Below are 22,875 nucleotides of genomic sequence, written 5' to 3' on the forward strand. Positions count from 1 at the left end.
AGAGGGGTTGGCTCATATTAGGGATAAGTAAAATAAAATAAAAAACCTTATTTCTCAATCAAAAGAATTTCTAAAGTTAAGATAGCAATAGCAAAAAGTTTCTTAAAAACAAACAAAAACACGCAACCAGAACTAAGCACTCAGCAGCAGTTTATCTTACGAGGAGAGAAAAATCTGGAATTTCAAACCCTTCACTTCTGAATTTACTACTTATTAGCATTTTCCATGGAAACCATATTGTGTTAAGTTTTACCCAAAGTACAGAACCTTAAAAGTGCCTATATATTTTCACTCCAAACTAGCTTATTTCACTGATATGTAACACCATCCCAACCTCAGTATAGATGTAGATGTCTTCTGTCATCTTCACAACCACCTCACAGAGGATGGAATCTCCAAATTCCTTAAGTAGAAACACTTTTTTTCTCTTTCCCTTTTTTTAAAGGGAGCATACGCAGAGTGGCTTAGAAAACTTACATTTCCATTATAAACCTCAGCTTTTTTACCATCAGCATGTGCCTTTTTAATACTACTTTATATTAATGTTGGTGCTTAGTAAAGTAATATGAAAGATAGTATAATACTTCTTGGGACAGTATAGTTTATAAAAGCAGAGGTTTTATAACAACAAGGCAACAATTTTATAACACCATTGTGCTTTTCTAGCCCTCACAAAGAGCTGAGGGAAAATAAACAAGGATCCATTTAATGTCCGGGTGAGTGCCAGTTTGACCAGGTTCCATGCAAATGAAAACAAAATAAAATTAAACTTAGACAAGAAAAAATAATGGCCTGTTGGAATAATCAGGTGTGGAACAATGTTTAGGGACAGAAACAAATGGTGAACTGCTTTGTTGTACTTTTCCTACTTTTTCACCCCAGGGAACACTCTTTTAAAGGTGAGTTAACGTCAGCTTAAGAATTTTGATAATGTTCTGATTAGTAGATCATATCAGTATCTGCATTCATAGATTGGGTGAACCTATTGCTTTCAGTAAAAATACTAAAAATTATCTATTGGACTAAAGATATAGGGAAGTTGTTGCACAGTAAGTGTATTTTTTATGTACTAATTTCAATCTCCTTTGTCCTAGGTTAATTAACAACAGCCTCTTAAAATAATTATCAGTCTTTTAATACATAGATCAAATTTGAGTTTGTCAAAATGCCTTGGATGTAGTAACCAAGCAGGTGATGGTGATTAAAGCAATTTCAGCTGCAGGAGGAAAAGATTCCTTTTCCTCCTCTGTCAGTGGACTACCAGCAAAGATGATATAATCTCTATGATCCATTACTATCGCATGGGCTGGCTTCAACTATTTTGACCTTTATTTATTTACACATATTATTTGACACATGTTTTCCAAGCTCTTTATTAGACATTACAGTAAGAACATGACTAGAACATGAGTAGATCATGACTATGTGACTTGTAGAGGAGGAGTGGCTGTGGCTTAGGGTCAATAGGGAGCAGAAATGAAGTGATGACTGCCAACAAATTAATATCAAAAACAGGATTTTGTAAGGGAAGCTTCACAAGAGCATGAAGATGTCTGGATGGGAAATAGAATGGTAACAGAGAGAGCAACTATAATGTTACTGCAATAGTCCAGGCGAGAAATGATGAGAATAAGATTGTGGCAAAGGTAAAGGAAAGAATAAAGCCAGATTCAAGAGACTTGTACACCAGATGGACATAGAAGAAGAAAGTTATTAGTAAAGGATAACCTCAAAGTTTTAAATTCAACGGCTGTGTAAATAACAAAGACATTATTAACAAGGATTGGTGCCAAAACAGGTTGGAAGGGAATGCAATTTGCTCAGTATCAGAGATAATTAGTTTCAGAAACCAGTTAGATATCCAAGATCAGTAAGAAATTGCTTTTCAGATTTAAAATTTTAAAAAAGCCTGGAGATAAAAGATAACAGGAGTAGAACTTATAAAGTGGGTAGATTTTGAAGGGGACAAATGAAATATATCATTTTTTTAAAGTTATAAGAAAAAACTGAAATTACATTAGGCACTTGAAAAGATTTATCAGGAAACATAAATTTGGTCATCTCTCCATCTTTGAGAACTGTTTGGCAGAGCTGCAAGTACACTCACACATTTCTTTCTAGTACTCTATAATTGAGTTCATTTTTTTTCCCCCATAAACACCCCCTCACTGAATACAGAGAAAAAGAAGCAAAGAAATAAAAGCATAAAGCAAAATTTTGGTTTAATCTCACTGTTCTAGTTTTCTAGGGCTGCTGTAACAAATTACCACATATTTAGTGGATTAAAAGAACACAAACTTTCTTACCTTTCTGTAGCTTGGACTTTTCCTGGGCTAAATCCAAGGTACTAGCGGGACTGTGTTCCTTTCTGGAGATTCTAGGGGAGAGAACTTTTAGGGTTGGTGGAGTCCCCACCTCACATCACTCTGGTCTTTCTTCTGCCGCCCACGTCCACTTTTAAAACACTTGTAATTACATTAGGCACACCTGGCTCATTCAAGCCATTCTCCCTAATTCCAGCTACAAATTAAATTCCTCTTTGCCATGTAATGTAACATTTCCACCTGTACTGGGAATTGGGACATGGATATCTTTGGGGGGGCTATTAGTTTGCTTTTGACATTGATAAATCTAGCTCAATGAAATTATTTTTTCTTTCTGATTAGATAAATATCATTTCTAACAATGTTCCAATATAAGTGGGATTGTGGCTCTGTGGCTTATGTAAATTTACATTTTGTGGGTGGAGGGCAGGACGCCTGAGATCCCAGCTGTACCCGCTAAATTCTCTCTGCTTTCTGATGCAAATCTGTGCTTTGTCTTCCCTTGATTGGAGAGCTTTCTGGTATAATTAATCCCATCTTTTTAAACTGTGCCGTGCTATCACCAAAACCACTTTAATCTAGCTCACTGTGTTAGATTAAAGACTTCATTGCTAGTGACAGTTTTGTCCTGAGATTTTAGCCTTTGCCTTTCAATGGTGCACTGGTACTTTGTCCACAAACAGGAATTAAAGAAAATGCTAGATCCACTAAATAATGTACAGATCACATGGATGTAATAGTGCTGTTTCAAGGTCAACTGGCTATTCTTTCCCTTTGCCAAACCTAACATCTCTCTGCACCGAATCTATCCTCCCGGACACTGTTTTTCAGGCTCTTGATTGTGTAGCTTCAGGTTTCTCCATTTGTTTGAGGCCTCTCATAGAACTCCAAACCCCACCTTATGGTTTCATTGTGAGGAAGCAGAAATATGAGTAATGGGCTCTCATACTTTACTCTCTTTCTCCTTCAATTTCTCACTTTTCTCCTCGCTATATCCTCCATCTTAAGGTGGCAAACATATTAAAGAGTTATTGGAAACATTATGTAAGGGGTATTGAAAAATTCTGCCTTATGTACAAAACTCTATAATCTCAGTTTCTCCATGGTATAATTTTTACTGGGGGTCAATGTACATTTTAAAAATAAGGATTGCAGATGATAAAATATTTATTTAATACACTAAAATATTCACCCTATTGCATATGAATGTCAAGTAACTAGCTCTCTCTACCATTTCAAAGCAATTCAATCTTTACTCTCTCATCACTATTCTACTAATATTTTTAAAAATTTCAAGACATTCGTACTTTCCTGAAGAAGTAAATGATTTCCTGAATTCATTAATACACCACAGCATATTACTTATTATCATTCAGTAACTACTTCCTGCAAGTATACTTATAAAATCCTAATTCAGAGAAATGGAAATGATATGCCTCTTCCTTCTTCAAAAGGGATTGAAAATTTTACTCCAAGGTGCATAATATAAAAACATTGTTATAAAAAGGTTATATGTACTGGTATAATATTTATTACTCTTAAATTTGAGAGGAAATGACTTGCTTTATAATAAGCATAACATTTTCCGTTAGTAAACGTTACACTTTCCACCACCATGATGAGTTTCTACTGCTTAAAAGAATACTGATTAATAAATATTTCCCTTTTATCATAATATCTTAGAAAAATAAGGGTAGGTCTTGAGATGGAGGTACCACTCTAAAACAAAACCGTGTAAAAATATTTTCACCTTCCATAGCAAAAGAGTGTTCACTGTTTTAAACTAAATCTTTAATTTTTACTATCTATTTATATCTCAATTTTTAGAAGGATGAACTTTTTGTTTATGAAATTACATCATAACAGGAGACATAGTCTATAATTACTTAATATTTTTGGTTTATTTTGTTTAAATGTGAAACTGTGATCATTTAAATATTTATTTTCCAGCCTTTTTTCTTTTTATATCTATTGGTTTGAGTAATTTTAAATACCTGTGGCTTTTTAATTATTTTAAAATGATATATTGACTTAGGAGTGCTTGGGTTATGTTTGAGACAAATAGACAAACTTTGGCAAGATAAATAAAGATAAAGAGAATATACAAATGAACTGTAACAGGAATAAAGATGTAAATAAAAGTACAAAAGTAGGATATTAAAACTTCAATATTAGGTGCCAAAATTGAATATTTGTGTGCTAGTAGTTTTGAAAACTTATTAAGTGGATAAATTCCCTGAATAATTTAATTTGACTAAGATGTAAAGAAATAGAAAATTTAAATGGAAATTTAACAGATTCAGAGAATCTGAATCAGTAATAAATTCTGAATTTTCCACACAATAGTCAAATAGCTTTAGAATAGATTTTTTTTTTTTTTTTTGCGGTACGCGGGACTCTCACTGCTGTGGCCTCTCCCGGAGCCAGGCTCTGGACGCGCAGGCTTAGCGGCCATGGCTCACGGGCCCAGCCGCTCCGCAGCATGTGGGATCTTCCCAGACCGGGGCACGAACCCGTGTCCCCTGCATCAGCAGGTGGACTCTCAACCACTGCGCCACCAGGGAAGCCCCTAGAATAGATTTTTTTCCCTAAACATTCATTTAGAGATAAATCGTGTCTCACACATATACTTGCAGAGAGTTGAAGAAACAAAAAAAGTGTTAAGCTCCTAAAAATGAAAAGTAGTAAAAGCAAAAATATAAAGACAATAAAATAATATATCTTAAAAGATAATACATAATGAACCATTTGTTTGTTTCCCAGAAATTCTAGATTAATTTTTTTTTTAATTTATTTTTCTTTATTTATTTATTTTTGCCTGTGTTGAGTCTTCGTTGCTGCGCACGGGCGTTCTCTAGTTACAGTGAGCAGGGGCTACTCTCCGTTGCAGTGCCCGGGCTTCTAACTGGGTGGCCTCTTGTTTCAGAGCACGGGCTCTAGGCACATGGGCTTCAGTAGTTGTGGCTGGTGGGCTTCAGCAGTTGTGGCTCCCGGGCTCCAGAGCACAGACTCAGCAGTTGTGGCGCACGGGCTTAGCTGCTCTGTGGCATGTGGGATCTTCCCTGAGCAGGGCCCAAACCGGTATCCCCTGCATTGGCAGGTGGGCTCTCAATCTCTGTGCCACCAGGGTAGCCCCTAGATTAAGTTAACAACAGAAAACTGATCAATATGCTTTTAAACATTAACAAATTAAAGAAAGGAAGCTATATGGTTGTGACAATACCTGCAGAAAAAGGGGCAATACAATTATATATCATCTTATGATTAGAAAGTCTTAGTAAATTAGGAAAGTAAACTTTTAGCTTAATATTGAGACTGTGCAAAAAAATTTAATGACATATACCAGAAGTAATATATAAAGTACATTTTATCAAATATCACAAAATGGTCTTTACTGGAAAAATAAAACTTTAAACCTTAGAGAAGACCTATAAAATTGATAGAAATATTATTTTTATAGACTGGCTAAAGGTTGCAAATTTCTGGGGAAAAAACAAATGGTTCATTATATATTACCTTTTAATATATATTCTTGCATTGTCTTTGTATATATATATATATATATATATATATATATATATATATATTTTTGCGGTAAGCGGGCCTCTCACCGCCGCGGCCTCTGCCGTTGCGGAGCACAGGCTCTGGACGCGCAGGCCCAGCGGCTATGGCCCACGGGCCCAGCCGCTCCGCGGCACGCGGGATCCTCCCGGACCGGGAAACGAACCCGCGTCCCCCGCATCGACAGGCAGACACCCAACCACTGCACCACCAGGGAAGCCCTGTCTTTGTATTTTTGCTTTACTACTTTTCATTTTTAGGAGCTTAACATTTTTTGTGTGTTTCTTCAATTATACTTTCCAAACTGATCTATGTATTTATATAATTGAAATCTCAACCCAAATAGAAATATGGTCATTTATATGTGGTAATCAAATTTATCACAGAGCTTATACATTCTTGGGGGACTAATAAATAAATGGGTATACAAAAATAATTATCATTATGTAAAAAGGAGATGAATGCTTATCTTACAACACAAACAACAGTTGATTCCAGATATGTCATTGGCTTAAATGCATAAGTGAAATTTATATATAGTTTTTGAAGATGATATAAGAGAATAACTTTATGGCTTTGGGTAGGGAATAATTTCTTAATATTCACAAGTTATTAAAAAGAAGAACATTATAAATTTAAGAACTTCTGTTGGTCTAGAGAAAAGAAATGGTAAGCCAAAGTGGAAAATACTTTCCACAAATATAACTCACAAAGAATTAGTGTTCTAAGAGAATATTTATGATGTATAAGTGAGTGAGTAAATTGTGTGTGTGTGTGTGTGTAAGAGAAAGACCACTAACAAAATTTTAAAATGGTAAAAATATATGAACAAAGATTTCACAGATATAACATGAATAATAAAGGGACATTAGAGAGCAGAGAAATGTGAATCAAAACCACAGTGACCAATTTGGAAAACATTCCAAAGTTGGACAAAACCAATTATTGGCAAAGATATGAGCAATGGGCACATTCATTAACTACCTAGCAACTGCTCGTCTTACAGCAAATTGCTGCAGCCACTTTGGAAAATAATTTGGCGTTATTTAATACAGTTGACAAGTGCATGTTTTATGACCCAGCAATCCCACTACTCGGTATACATCCTAGAGACAATCCTACACATATGCTTCTGCAGACATGAAACCAGAATTTTCCTTGCAGCCCTGTTCATAAGAGTAAAACACTGAAAACTACCCAGATGTCCATCAACCATGGAATAGACTGCAGCTGCATGAATCAAATTGGGTGAATCTCAAAAGCATAACATTAACTGAGAATAGCAAGCTGCAAAAGAATATATACTAATTTCATTTATATAAATTGACAAATGCACTAGAAATGAATGAACGAACTAACTAAATATATATACATACGTATTATATATCTTACATGGATAGTAAAACTCTAAAGAAAAAGAGAGATTTAATAACACATAACTTGGAATAAGTGGTTATTACTCCCGAGGGAATGAAGTTGACAGGGAACAAACAGGGGCTTTTAAGGTATTACCCTGACTTCTGAATATATTGTTTGGTTTATCATGATGATTTAATTGTACATCTAAGTTATATGCAGCAGTTGTATGTATATTTAATGACTTAAAAACATTTTTTAAATGCAATGCTAATAATACATTATGTGCACAAACACTAGAGACGCAGCCCATTCAAAAGGCAGAGAGTTCGGAATCAGAGGAAATCAAGGTTGAATAGTTATTGCACCACTTACTATGTTTGTGACCTGGACATTTTTTAAAAGGGAGGCAATAATATCCATTCCATAGGGCTGCCATGAGCACTAAATGAAATGAATGCAAACTGCAGGCAGAATGCCTGGCACATCGATGCTCAAATTGAGAATCAGCAAGAAGGAAATTAACTCTCCTTTACTGACAGCAGTTACAACAGAAAAGATGTGTTCGCTGCAGCAACTACATTGTAGGAGGAAGTGTCAAATTGTGAGTGAAAAATGCAATGGAGTAACAGCTTCCAATAAATAACACTGTAAGAAAGCAGAGTTTCGTCCTGCTCAGGCATGCATATACATAGGCAGAGGGGAGGTGTGATAGAAATGGCTCTCTTCTCACTGAGACTCTTTCACCCTCAGATGATCTGTCATTGTACGCAGAACACAGTGGCAGATTTATCCCCACATTTCAGGTTGCTCAGTAATGGTTCAGGTGAAAGCATTCAGGAGTGACATAAAGTGGGAACTCATAAATGACAGAGTCTATTACTGGGTGACAAGCTCCAGCCTAGTGACTTTGTATAGACTCTGCAGAAATGCTTTCATTGTCATGAGATTTAGGAGGAAAGGAAAATTCAATGATAACACTGGTCAGCACATTTAATGGCCTGATACTATTAGAAAAACAAAACCCTCCTATGGACAGAAGGCTAAACAGTTTAAAGTAATTGCTGTAATACAGAGCAATTACATTTACTGATGCAACTTGTAATTGTGGTGAAACCTAGGTGTACTTTATATTTTCCTTAATATTTCAAGGAATATTGCTGTTTCCATATTCTGAATAAAGATATTAGATTTTCACTCTGCTTTTATTTTGTATTATAATCAGAATGATGATTAATGGTGTCCTTCTCTACAATTAAATGATCGGTCAAAAGAAAAATATGTATCAATAGCTTATACGTGTAACTAGTATTCCCTGTAAAAATTGCTTTGAGGGAAGTAGTGGGGATAAGCTGGCACTTGGGCTCATGTAATTGTGCCTCATGCCATCTACCCTTCAGTGGTCAGTCATAATGGGACCTGGTTACTTCATAAGTTACTGTATTTAAATTTTGAATCATTTAAAAACTTTTAATGTTGGGGAAGTAATAATGCTGATGTCTATCCAATTATTAGTTTTACAGGGAACATTACAGTCTTTAAAAATTACCTATACATACTTTAATTCTTTTCTTGTTAATATTTCATAGGATTCCTCTTTGATGTTAACCTAAAATGTACAGATGACATCCTTCGTCTCATGTTTTCTGTGATATGCAAGCAAACAGCTGCATTATCACTTCAACTAATTGAAAAATTAATTTTAAATATTATTTTTGCAATAAATATATCATTATTTTACTTTTTTTCTGTCAAAGTGTTAATCAGTTTAGGTAAAAGCAGGAGTCAAAACCATAGGTCCAATACCTGTAAATTACTAGCAATTTGCCTTGATAACCTAGAAATAATGATCATCATTTATACAGGCATTTTTACACACATTAAATCATACTTAAATGATGAGGCATAAATACAACAACACAGAAAAAACGAATTGTGGAGAATTTTAAAGGAATTGGATAAAATAGGATTTCTTAGGATTAACGCTGGATATAGCTCTACTTTATTGCTCTTTCAATTTTGTCACATTCAGATCTAAAGAAGATAAGCAGCTTTTGAGTAGGGTATCTCAGTAAATTGAAAAGCCTTAAAAAAAAGCAACATACAACTCATTAAAAGTCATTAAAAAAAAGAACAGAGGTTTTATATAGTCCTATAACCAATGAATAAATTGAATATCTGATTAAATTTCCACAGGAAGACCAATGAATTTCTCTGATGAATTCTTTGAAACTTACAGTGAAAAATAGAACATAAATCTTACACAAACTCTGCCAAGGTCAGAAAAAGAAGAAATACTTGCTAAAGTCAGGTCAATCTCTCACTTAAATGAGTATGCCTAAATCCTAAATAAAATATTTTGAACAATATACATGAACAACAATTCATCATGAACACATTGAGTTTTGTCCAAGAATGAGGAGTCCTTTGCAATTCAAAACTCTGTTAGTATAATTCCATTATGACTGAATCAGGAGAAAACATACGTGATTGTAACATTAAATACCAATGAAAGCATCAGGTAAAATTAGTTACCAATCTTAATAAACTAGTAATAGAAAAGAATTTCCATAACCTGATAAAGTATATTTACGAACTCCAGCAAAAAAATTACAATAAAATTGAAAAAAAGTTTTTAAAGTTTTCTCTCTGAACAAAGGAAGAAGGCAAGGAAGCCTGTTGTTATCTCTAGTAGACTTATTTTTTAGAACTCTTGGAATAAGGCAAACATTAGAAGAAAGCATAAAGCTATTATTATTGAGAAATATAATATTGATGAATAATTCAGTAAGTTGCTGATACACCATTATATTTATAAAATAAATGTATCAAGTTTTCTGAATATAAGACAAATGTGCAACAATTGATTGAATATCTATATACCAGATATAAGCCATATGGAAAGAAAATGGTAGCATCGACAGCAAAATCAAAAAGCATGAAATATATCCATATTAAATGTACAAGTCCTTTGCATTAAAGACTTTAAAACTTATTTATGTACATTTGAAAAGAACCAAATAAATGCAGGATGATATCCTATTCCTGCAATCAATGATTCAGTATTGTTAAATGTTAATCTGCTCAGATCATTCTAAACATGCAACACAATCACAAACAAAATTACAATCGGGTTTTTTTGTGGATATTGTAAAATACATATTAAAATATGAAGTATAAGTAATGCAAAAGCAATTTAATTAAAAAGAATTAAAGAGTTGGTGATTATTCTAATGACGATCACATTTATTGGAAAATAAATTAGGAAGCTATGTTTTGGATTAAGGATAAGCAAAAAAATCAATGGTACAGATTTGGGAGTCCAGAAACACACTCACACATATATGGATACTTGATATATGACAATAGGGAAAGGATGGCCTGTTCAATAAATAGTGTTTTGTCAATTTGTTAAACATACACACACACACATATATAATAATGTACTAGTTAATATAATACTATATATATTAGAGTAAATATTCAAGTCACAAGCTGAGAAACAATATTTGCAAAACATATAACTGACAAAAACTCATTTCTAGAAAAATATATAAAGTCCCACAAATCAATAAGAAAATACAGAGAATCTCATAAGCAATCGACAGGATGGTTGACGAGGCACTTAAATAAAAAGGACATCCGAATGGCCAATTACTGTATGAAAATATTCCCATTAATCACAAGGGCAATACAAGACATAGTTGCCATGAGGAAAAATAAATAAACAAGATAACACTACACACCCACCAGGTCGCTACAATTAATAGGATTGACAATAAAATATATCACTGATGGAGCTACAATGTGGCAGGTAAAAATGGAAAACTGGCACTATCTATTGTTGACACCCATGCACCAACAATTTTATCCAATTATATGTACCAAATAGAAATGCAGAATATCAATATGTTCATTAAGAGACAAAACAAAAATACACATGGGAGCTTTATCTGTACTTGTTCTAAACTGGAAGCAAATCAAATATCTATCAACAATGTAATGAATAAATCAATTGTAATATATTCCTGTAACATGAAATTATAAATCAAAGTAAATTAATGAACTATTGCTATAAGCAACATCCCTGATGAATCTCATCAACCCATAAGTGGGCTAAAGGAGACCCTCACATACTTGCACGCACACACAAACATACACAACAACCCCCACCATGCACAATGCATACACACACACACAACCAGACAAAACTATCTAAGCTATTAGAAATAAAGGTAATGGTTATTTGGAAGGAGAGGCGGGAGAACATTTTCGAAGTGCTGTTCTATGACCCGTGTGGGTGTTACTTAAGTGTTCTCACTATGTGCAAATTAATTGAACTATATACTTATACTTTGTCCATTTTTGTATATACATTGTATTTCGATTAACACATTTTAAGATAGTGCTATATGGAAGACGTATACATTGTACATGGGTACATTTTTTTCTAATTTAGAATGATATTATACATCCCCTAGAGACAAAGATAAAGCTAGCCAAGAATCTCTGCACACATAAAAGGAAAGGCTTGGTGCAGATGTATCGAGGAATATCTATTGTTTATCTAATGGAGTTGGTATAAAATCATTTTCACACTGAAAAATCATTACTAGATTCTTTAAAATTCAATTTGAGCGGGAAATTTTTAAAGAAAACTTTGAAATACAAAATTGTCATTTTTAAAAGAATTTAATCATATAATATTTCAAACATGCATAAAAGTACATAAAATATAGAGCACCATTTATCTAGATTTATCAGGTATAAATACTTCACAATCGTTGCTGCAAGTGTCGTTTTTGTTTAGAAATAAATGTGGAAGGTGTAACAGGTTCATACGACAAGCCCTTCCTTTCTTTATATAACCAGTGAAAAACTATTGTTCTAATTTTGATATTTATCTTTTCTTTGTTAACTCAACATTCATTTTTACTTTTGTTCATTTTCATTTAAGTAACTCTCATTGTTTCTAGTGTATGACTGCATCAAAATGTAATAGTGCATTCCCTTACTGATGGACAGTAAACTTATTTTTAGTGCTACATATCACATATATACAACTTTAAAAATCACCTAGTACCTAACCAATTAAAATGATAGGTAACATAAATGCTGTGAAATTAAGGCAAACAATTTGTTCTTTTTAAAAATATCAAAGACAATAGAATGATTGATATGAAATTATCACCTGATTTCTATTTATCTGAAATCAGAATGCTGTGATAAGCAATTTATTCATATATGTTTTTAATCATCGTAGATTCTATGTCCATCTACCTTATGGTAATAGATTTTTAAGATATAAACTATCAAGGAGTAAACATATCTACCTTTCTGTTTTATTTCTTGCTTATTTCACATATATCTGAGAGAATATTGGATCTATTTACTCTTTATCATCATTTGCAATCTTATACTATAAGATAACTTCCCAGTAAAATGAAAAGTTTTTATTTCTCACAGAAAGTAGCAGGGCTTTGAAAGTGACTAATGTCAACCTCAAAAAGTAACATAGCCAGTTACTTTACAAGCAAAATGGGTGTAATCTGGAAAGCAGGGAACTGCAGTTCTGGGGCAGGCAAGCTATAGTGAATCATTGGTAAGTGTGAAGAGATAAAAGGAAGGTCAATTTCTACTAGGTTTTAGGAGGAAATTGGGGAAGGTTGTTTTGAATAAAATTTCACTGGAGAAGAACAGGAGTTCGAGGTTGTGGCAGTTTCTTACTGGTGGTTAGCGCATTGTTGCTGGGGCAGGGAGGGATCTTCCTTTTCTGCTTCTTTTTTTAATAGATCTTTATTAGAATATAATTGATTCACAATAGTGTGTTAGCTTCTGTTGGACAACAAAGTGAATCAGCCATATGCATACATATATCCCCATATCCCCTCCCTCTTGAGCCTCCCTCCCACCCTCCCTATCCCACCCCTCTAGGTCGCAAAGCACAATCTCCCTGTGCTATGCAGCTGCTTCCCACTAGCTATTTTACATTTGGTAGTGTATATATATCAATGCTACTCTCACTTTGCCCCAGCTTCCCCACTCACCCTGTGTCCTCAAGTCCATTCTTTATGTCTACATCTTTATTCCTGCCCTGCCACTAGATTCATCAGTACCATTTTTTTTTTTTAGATTCCATATATATGCGTTAGCATATGGTGTTTGTTTTTCTCTTTCTGACTTACTTCACTCTGTATGACAGTCTCTAGGTCCATCCACCTCACTATAAATAACTCAATTTCGTTTCTTTTTATGGCTGAGTAATGTTCCTCGTATATATGTGCCACATCTTCTTTATCCATTCATCTGTTGGTGGACATTTAGGTTGCTTCCATGTCCTGTAAATAGAGCTGCAATGAACATTGTGGTACATGTCTCTTTTTGAATTATGGTTTTCTCAGGGTATATGCCCAGTAGTGGGATTGCTGGTCACATGGTAGTTCTATTTTTAGTTTTTAAAGGAACCTCCATACTGTTCTCCATAGTGGCTGTATCAATTTCCATTCCCACCAACAATGCAGGAGTGTACCCTTTTCACCACACCCTTTCCAGCATTTATTGTTTCTAGAGTTTTTGATAATAGCCATTCTGACTGGTGTGAGGTAATACCTCATTGTAGTTTTGACTTGCATTTCTGTAATAATTAGTGATTTTTAGCATCTTTTCATGTGTCTCTTGGCCATTTGTATGTCTTCTTTTGTGAAATATCTATTTAGGTCTTCTGCTTGCAGGATACAAAATTAATGCACAGAAATCTCTGGCATTCCTATACATTAACAACAAAAGCTCAGAAAGAGAAATTAAGGAAACAATCCCATTTACCATCACAACAAAAAGAATAAAATACCTAGGAATAAACCTACCTAAGGAGGCAAAAGACTTGTACTCAAACAATAAAACATTGATGAAAGAAATCAAAGATGACATAAACAGATGGAGAAATATACCATGTTCTTGGATTGGAAGAATCAATATTGTGAAAATGACTATATTACCCAAAGCAAGCTACAGATTCAATGCAATCCCTATCAAACTACCACTGGCATTCTTCACAGAATTAGAACAAAAAATTTTACAATTCGTATGGAAACACAAAAGACACTGAATAGTCAAAGTAATCTTGAGAAAGAAAAGCAGGCCAGAGGAATAAGCCTTCCCAACTTCAAACTATACTACAAATCTACAATAATCAAGACAGTATGGTACTGGCACAAAAACAGAAATATAGATCAATGGTACAGGATAGAAAGCCCAGAGATCAACCCATGCACATATGGTCACATAATTTATGACAAAGGAGGCAAGAACATACAGTGGAGAAAAGATAGCCTCTTCAATAAGTGGTGCTGGGGAAACTGGACAGCTACATGTAAAAGAATGAAATGAGAACACTCCCTAACACCATACACAAAAATAAACTCCAAATGGATTAAAGACCTAAATGTAAGACCAGATACTATAAAACTCTTAGAGGAAAACACAGGAAAAACACTCTTTGACATAAACTACAGCAAGATCTTTTTTGACCCACCTCCTAGAGTAATGAAAATAAAAATAAGCAAATGGGACTTAATGAAACTTAAAAGCTTTTGCACAGCAAAGGAAACCATAAACAAGATGAAAAGACAACCTTCAGGATGGGAGAAAATATTTGCAAATGAAACAATGGACAGAGGATTAATCTCCAATATATACAAACAGCTCATGGAGCTCAATATCATAAAAACAATCAATCCAGTTAAAAAATGGCCAGAAGACCTAAATAGACATTCATTTCTTTTCTTAAAAGCAGGAGATGAAATTCCCATGTAAAAAATGTCCTCCCTCATACCAGAAGAAAAACAACGTTCTTAACATCATGGATAAAAAGTTGAAACCCAGAGAATGTTACACAAAGAATTCTATACAAAAAGACCCTTTAAAAATTGCTTCTCTTCCTTCTTCCTTCTGATTATTCAGGCTGGTATGTGCATGAGAGCTTTCCCTTCTAAACTTCCTGATAATGTTTTAAATGAAGTTGTCTTTTATTTATTTTCACACCTTATAAAATTTAGTATAGTATAGAGTAGATTAAAATATTAGAATAAAGGAATGTAAAATAAATAATTCTTTTCCCTGTTTTCTTCACAATGTCTATTTTAGACTGTTCCTAGTCTAGTCTTGCTTTTATTCAAGACAGAGTCAACTTTAGATAATTCCACCGACATACCACATATTTGTTTTCTTCTTGAACGTAAGCTCTCCCATGTTTCTGCTTTTTTGGGGTATTCACTTTTCTTCTGTAATGCCCTCGTGCATGTGATATTAAAAATTAATAAACTTATGTATCTTTTCTCCTGTTAGTCTGCCTCTTATCAGTTTATTTCATAGAGACAGCTGTTGAACCTAGGAGGGTAGAAAGAAAGTCTTTCCTCCCCTACATCAGCTAGGGCTGCCATAACAAAATACCACAGAATGGTAGCTTAAACAACAGGAATTTATTTTCTCAGAGTTCAGAAAGCTGAAAGACCACAGTCAAGGTGCTGACAGCATTGGTGTCTCTCCTTGGCGTGAAGACAGCCACCTCCTTGCTGTGTCCTCACATAGCCTTTTCTTTGTATGCCTGTACCCCTGGAGTCTCTTCCTCTTCTAATAAGGACATAGTCTTATTAGATTAGGGCCCCACCCTTATGATCTCTTTTAACCTTAATTACCTCTTTAAAGACACTATTCCAAATAGTCTCACATTCTACGGTACTAGGGATTAGGGTTTCAACATATGAATTTGGGGGGGGGGACATAATTCAGATCATAACAATACATTATAAAGAAATGGACAAAGAAGGACAGTAATGAACTCGGAAAGTTAGGGAGTGATAATCCATATAAAATGGGAAAGATGTATAGGAATATAAGAATGATATTATTTTACACAGTTTGGTTATAATGTTTTCTGTTTTGCCAAGGTGGGTATGTGTGTGTATACATGTCCATGTCCTTTGCTTTTTTTTTTTGCGGTACGCGGGCCTCTCACTGTTGTGGCCTCTCCCATTGTGGAGCACAGGCTCCAGACGCGCAGGCTCAGCGGCCATGGCTCACGGGCCCAGCCGCTCCGCGGCATGTGGGATCTTCCCGCACCGGGGCACGAACCCGTGTCCCCTGCCTCGGCAGGCGGACTCTCAACCACTGCGCCACCAGGGAAGCCCCCTTTGCATTATTTTTAAAATCAGAAACAAGAGCTGAATTTTTATCGAATGACTTTTCATTCATGTAATATGAGGTTTTATTCTAGATTGCCTATTTTCTTAGTAGTTATAGATATAAATTTAACTATTCACTGAATTTCATTTAATATTTCACTCAACATGTCATCATCTGTATTTATAGGTGTTTTCATTTTTATAATTTTTGGTTTTATTTTTATGATAAATACTACTTCACAAAATAAATCATTTTCCATCTGCTATTATCAAAAATAGTTTACACAAAATGACAATTGCTTCCTTTACCTATTACTGCATCACAAATCTCCACAGCCTGAAGTGACTTAGAACAACAATTTACTATTTCTCATAATGCTGTGGGTTGTCAGTATGGATAGGTCTTCTGTGGGTCATGCCTGATGTTGCTCATATGGCCATAGTCGCATGATGACTTCACTAGGATTGGAGTGTCTCAGATGGCCTGATTCACAGGTCTGGCAGTTGAGACTGACTGTTGGCTGTGGTACCTCTGTTCATCTCCATCTTCCAGGAGGCTCTTCAGTTCATCTCCAGATGAATTCTGTTTTCTGCCAGGCACTTAGTGACAAATACAATTCTTTGCCTTCTCTCAAAAAACTTACAGTCCAGTTTGGGATAATTATATGTATTTAGATAAATTGTTTTATATGTTATGATAGAAGAATGCATGGTAATATTTTAGCGAAGATAGGAATTTATTTTTTAACTGTTTCACAAAGAAGACACATTTAAAGTGAATTATGAATAATGAGTAGGTTTCCAACAAAGAAACAATGGGCATAAAATTAGTTTTTTTACTTCTTTCCTCTTAAATTTTAGCTTTTCTTGTCATTCTATCATTGGCCTACTTATTTCTACTTCTGAATTCCTTATAATAGGAGCAATTATTGGAATTCAAAACTATAAACCACTGCTAAATGCTAATTATATATATATATACAGACATATAAACAGGTGAATTTATAGACAGAGAGATTTTTTTCCAGCCAGGACCTGCCTATTAAATATAGGTACAATGATATCTATACCAAATCAAACTCCAGAATGTAATAACCTCCACTAGATTTCTGTAAACTTTAGAGGACTTACACAGTGAATAACCTTACTTGCACTAACTTATTCTTTTCTGTTACTTTCTTACTATCTGATATGTATTTTTTTGTTTTTTTGTTTTAATTATCGATGTCTGGGGGTCAACCCATCTTGAGCCTTTTATTTAAAAGAATCATTGTTCAATTAATTTCCATAAGTTTGTATTTAGCTTAATATTATATCAAGTTATTAATACCTAATCATGGTTTTGAATACTAAACAAAGTATTTCAGGTAATAAGTAAACTTTAAAAGTTGCCAGATGCACAGTCAATATGATTAAATTAAGTATATTTCTGAATAGTAGCATCAAACAATTTAGAAGTAAAATTTTAAATACCATTAATAACATCAAAAATATAAAATCAGCAGAATACATTTCAGAAGATTTCTAAAACCTACAATAAAGGGTACAAACATTGCTGTAAAAACATTAAAGAAGTTCTAAATAATTGAACAGATACCAAATTTGTGAAAACATTGTAAAAGTATCAATTTTCCTCATATTCTTATATAGTCACTAAAATCTCAATGAAAATGTCTAAGATTTTTTTAACTTTTGTAGAAAGTGAGAAGGTGATTCTAAGATTTAGTTTGAAATGCAAAGAACCTACTGTAGTCAATATATTCTTGAGGAAGAATAAAATTGGAGGACATACATCCCAGATTTGACAAATTACTGAAAAAGCTAGTTATTAGCATCATAGTGTACTGGCATAAGAATAGACAAACAATATCAATAGTACTAAAATAGATCCATATATTTGGGCACTTGACTTATATCGAAGATTAAAGAGGTGAAATTATGTTGAAGCAATAAATTAATGAAAGATAATTGAATCAAGTAATTTTATCTCTATAATGGTAAAAAATAAATAAAACTTGACAACTATCTTATACCATTCAATGAAATTGACAAAACTTAGTTCATAGGCATAACTGTGAAAAGAAATCTAAAGTCTCTATAAGAAAACACAGAGGGATATCTATATGACCCTGCAATAGGTAAAGATCTCTAATATAGGAATCAAAAACACTGAAGAACTAGTCCTAAAACAAAAAATTAAAAATTGGCTTTATAATAAAGATTTTTTCCTTTGCCAATAAACCTCATGAAGAAAGTGAAAACACCAAAGAAATAGTAGAAGAAAATATATATTTGTTATATGTATGTGCTGTAGGACTCATATTCAGAATATAGAAAAGACTTCTCCAAATCAATAAGGAAAAAAATAAAAATAATGGGAAATGTCCCTTGAAAAGAATTTTCATATAAATTATATTTAAATAGCTAATAAGCGTAATAAATATAGTCAACATCACTATTCATCAGGAAAACACAAATTAAAAATACAAAGAAATACTGTTACATAAATACAAATTAAAAGTACAAATAAATACAGCTACTAGGACAACTATAATTAACTAAGAAAGAAACTACCAAATGTGTGGAATAGGTGGAAAAATTGAATACATGGCTGGTAGGGATGTAAAATTATAAAACTGCTTCAGGATAGCTGGCCATTTCCATTATTTCCACTCCTAAATGTATACACAAGAGAAGTGAGTCCACACAAAGACAAAAATATTGATAACATATTTATTCATAATAATAAGCATCTGGGAAAAACCCATATGCTTAACAATAGAGAATGGGTAAATTGTGGTAAATCTTATGAAGGAATATTACAGAGAAGTACAAAAGAATACACTTCAAATATATACAACATGAATAAACCTAACAGACATAGTACTGAGTGAAATCAACTCAAGACAAAAGTAGTAACTGCTATATGATTCCATTTATGGCAAGTTCTAGGATAATCAAATCTAATTGATGAGGAGAGAATTCAGAATAGTAGTTAAATCTAGGGGCTAGTTTAGACTGAGAAAGGGCAAGGAAGTGCCTTCATGGGTGCTGAAACAGTTCTGTATCTTGTTCTGGGTTGTGATTACATGGGAGAATACACATGTAAACATCATCATGCTGTATTTGTAGATTTAGTTCACTTCATTCATTTTACCATATGTATTTTGCCCCTTGATTTTCATAAGACAAGTAAATACTTACATATGTGGAAAATGTATCTCAGGCAACTACTGTTATAAACAAACTCATTTTTTCCCCGAAGAAATGTAATTTTCAAAACGAAGAAATAGTCTGATTTCTTCATTATCAAAACAATAAATCCTTATTCTTGTCCCTAACAATTGATATAAAATTTGTTCATCTTGTTGCTAATAATCAATTTGGAGATAATATTATATAATAGAAATGGTATCGTGTATAGTCTCCTAGAGAATTTGCTATATGAATGCTGGCAGAAGGGTGGACTTAAGTATGTTAAAAATATGAAGAAAATAATCAAGAGTATTTCCACAACGATATTTGAACACTAAAGAGTAGCCAGATGATCTAGAACTTTAAGTAGTTATGCCAATTCAAAGTTATGTTCAAAGAGAAATACACAGTTAAGCAAGTCAAGTTCATTATCAGAAAACGGCCTGTCTGTTCAGACATAGCATGTAGTTTCACACATTTCTGTTTCACCTTTTGAAAATTTCAGTCATTAATAGAGTCTTCTCAAAAAGCTTTAATCCATTGTGAGATTCTTTTCCTGATAAAAAGAGTATCATAATTACAAACTTTGATGTGGAAATTAAAAAAGCACATGGCAGACATAGTTCCAAAGTGTGTCTTCTAATTAGTCATTAGGGATGTTTTGGCTAATATTTCCTCACTAATGGTCTGTCTTTCTACAAAGTTTCAGACTTTATGGAAGGAACTCTTCCCCATAATGAGAACCTGCCAGCACATTAGTAGTATTTACCCTATCCTTTTAGAAATTCATAATTAATACATATATTGTCCTCTACATTTAATTGTTTCATTCTTTATGTAATATTAAAGAAACCCAAAGGATAATTATTTTACTTATAATTTTTTAAAATAGGGAAACTGAGGGTCACAGAGGTCAAAAGTTCAGGATTACAGTTAATAGGAAGTGGCAGTAAGGCTTGAAATCGTTTAGATTATGTTTCCAGAAGCTAAGTTTTATGGGAATGAGAAGATATTGTTGCTAAATTTTCTCAAATCATTATGGAATGTTAAAAGACAGTCTTATATATCAATTTTCCACCATAAGCCTGTGAATCAGTTCTCACCATGCTGAGCAAAAGAATTGATTTAGGGTCAAAAGTCACAGATTGGATGTGACCTATATTTTTCATTTGAGTTCTTTAGTTACTGTCTCATTTATTGTGATCATCTACCATGAAAGATATTAAATTTGTTCTTGAAGTACTAACGATAACCCCTGAAAGGTGCTGTTATAATTTAAGCAGTGTTTTAATATTCATAGAAGGAATAAGTGATATGTAGCAAGAGAAGAAAGGCACCTTCGCTGTGAAGGATCTTACTTATTGTCTCAAATTACATTATTTAAGAGACAAGACTATAAATCACACAGAGGGAGGCTAATGAAATTTACCAATCCACATTTTTTTTGGAGCACTTGACTTAACTATATTGAGGTTAATTCTGAAATAAAAAGAATTTACTATCTAGTACACCGATTAATAAAAAAAATCACAGTCTAATGATGACAATTAAATACTGAATGCAAAAAGAAGAAATACAGTGTTATTTTGAGTAAGGTGATAGAGGTGTTAAGAAAAAATCAAATGGAAAGAATTAATGATTTTTTACTGTTCTGTAACACTGAAATTGTGCTAAGTGCTTAAATACCAACATTAACAAAGTTTTCTTTCACCAAATTAAAGATTTTCAAAGATATTGATAGTGACAAAATACTAAAATAATAATAGTAATAATAATGATCTTAATATTATTTCAATGTCAAATAAAACACAATATTATTCATTTAAAATCATGCTCAACTACTAATGTATGTTCTATTCTCCATGTTTCTATATCTTATTACCTGAACATGAAATAAACATTTAATATTTAATGCAAGACAAAAATTGGTATTTTGGACTTAAGGAACAAAAGCTAAGACATGGAAATTTAAAACCGTGTATACTATTAGAACTTAGTATTAAGACATTAATTGATTTGACTTTATTTATATGATTTTTTTATTTCCAAAAAGCCAAAAATTAAATTAAGAAAATATTTTAATTGAATGTAATCATAAATACATATGAATATATTGAATTATTTATAACTTGAATTGAAAGTTAGGAACATCATAAATTACTTAAATATATATTCATGTCTGTCTGAATGAGCTTTTGCAAAAAATTATACTTCATGGATTTAGCTGTATTATTTTCTTAAAGGGGTTTATTTTTAAAAACGTATTTTCACAGTGCTTGAATTTTCTCTCCAATTGTTTTACATCTATCTCATTTATCTTGAAGAATATTGGGAACAAGTCAAAACTGGAAATGCTTTATACTTTTTCATTACACATTTATATTTAACCTTATACATTATTCACTAATTCTACGCAATAAAGTCTATTAAAGTGACATGAACAGGGTACAAACATCTGTCAACTTACTTGGGTGATAGATATCATTCCTGCACTACTGCTGGGAGCTTTTATATCCCAGCCCTTCTAAATCAATCTCTCTCTCAACTCTCTCTCTTTCATTCTCTTTTGCACATATAACACATAAAATTCTTAATCTTCCCTTCCATTCACACATAAACTAAATTTGATCAACAAACCTAGTTGTACCTTTTGTATATTAAAAAAAAATCTTAATAAGATCATTTTATTGGCATGTGCTTTCATAAGCTTAACCTTAATTTTCATGAAGCAAATTTTAAAATGTAAAACGAATTTTAAAAACTCAAAAATGGGAAAATATAAGAACTTTCTCTAAAGGGATCTGCTTATTTTGTTAATAACTGGATCTTTGTAATAGCTGTTTAATCTTCTGCTAAGCACTTATTATGATTTGTATTTACTTACCTTTAATATTGTTTTTCCTATTTTCTCCCAGAATTGTGAGCTCAATGAGAGCAGGAATTTTTTTTTTTGGCTTTTTAATCACCATAATTCCATTATCTAGAACAGTGATTGACAAATAGTAGGCACTTTGGAAATCATTGACCAGATAACAGGAAATAGCTAATAATTATTTGTTGGATAATAAGTAAACACACAAATAAACCTAAAATTAGAACTGGAATTCCTACTAAAATATAATCTATAGAAACTAAGGAACTCTCTTTTGAAAATTGTCTTGAGTAACATTGAAAATTTAGAATTTGAAAGACCTATCTTTTTTTTCTGTCATTACAAATCTGAATTGATATTCTGAAATAAATATGGATCTATCATTTAC

General features: G+C 33.0%; 1 protein-coding gene across 1 annotated transcript in view; it reads right to left on the minus strand.

Moving 5' to 3' along the window:
- Positions 1-4,770: 4,770 nt before the first annotated feature.
- Positions 4,771-22,875, minus strand: part of LOC149743974 (uncharacterized) — a 119,231-nt gene continuing 101,126 nt past the window's right edge. Inside the window, exon 4 of the mRNA XM_089905933.1 lies at positions 4,771-5,459. Coding sequence (XP_089762059.1) covers positions 5,357-5,459 — 103 coding nt within the window. The 3' untranslated portion in view covers positions 4,771-5,356. The remainder of the gene's footprint in view (positions 5,460-22,875) is intronic.

Source organism: Delphinapterus leucas, unplaced genomic scaffold, assembly GCF_059928025.1.
Source record: "Delphinapterus leucas isolate spDelLeu-1000000601 "Yukka" unplaced genomic scaffold, BTC_Dleu_Yukka2 spDelLeu_asBTCV2_sq40, whole genome shotgun sequence".
NCBI classification, from domain to species: domain Eukaryota; kingdom Metazoa; phylum Chordata; class Mammalia; order Artiodactyla; family Monodontidae; genus Delphinapterus; species Delphinapterus leucas.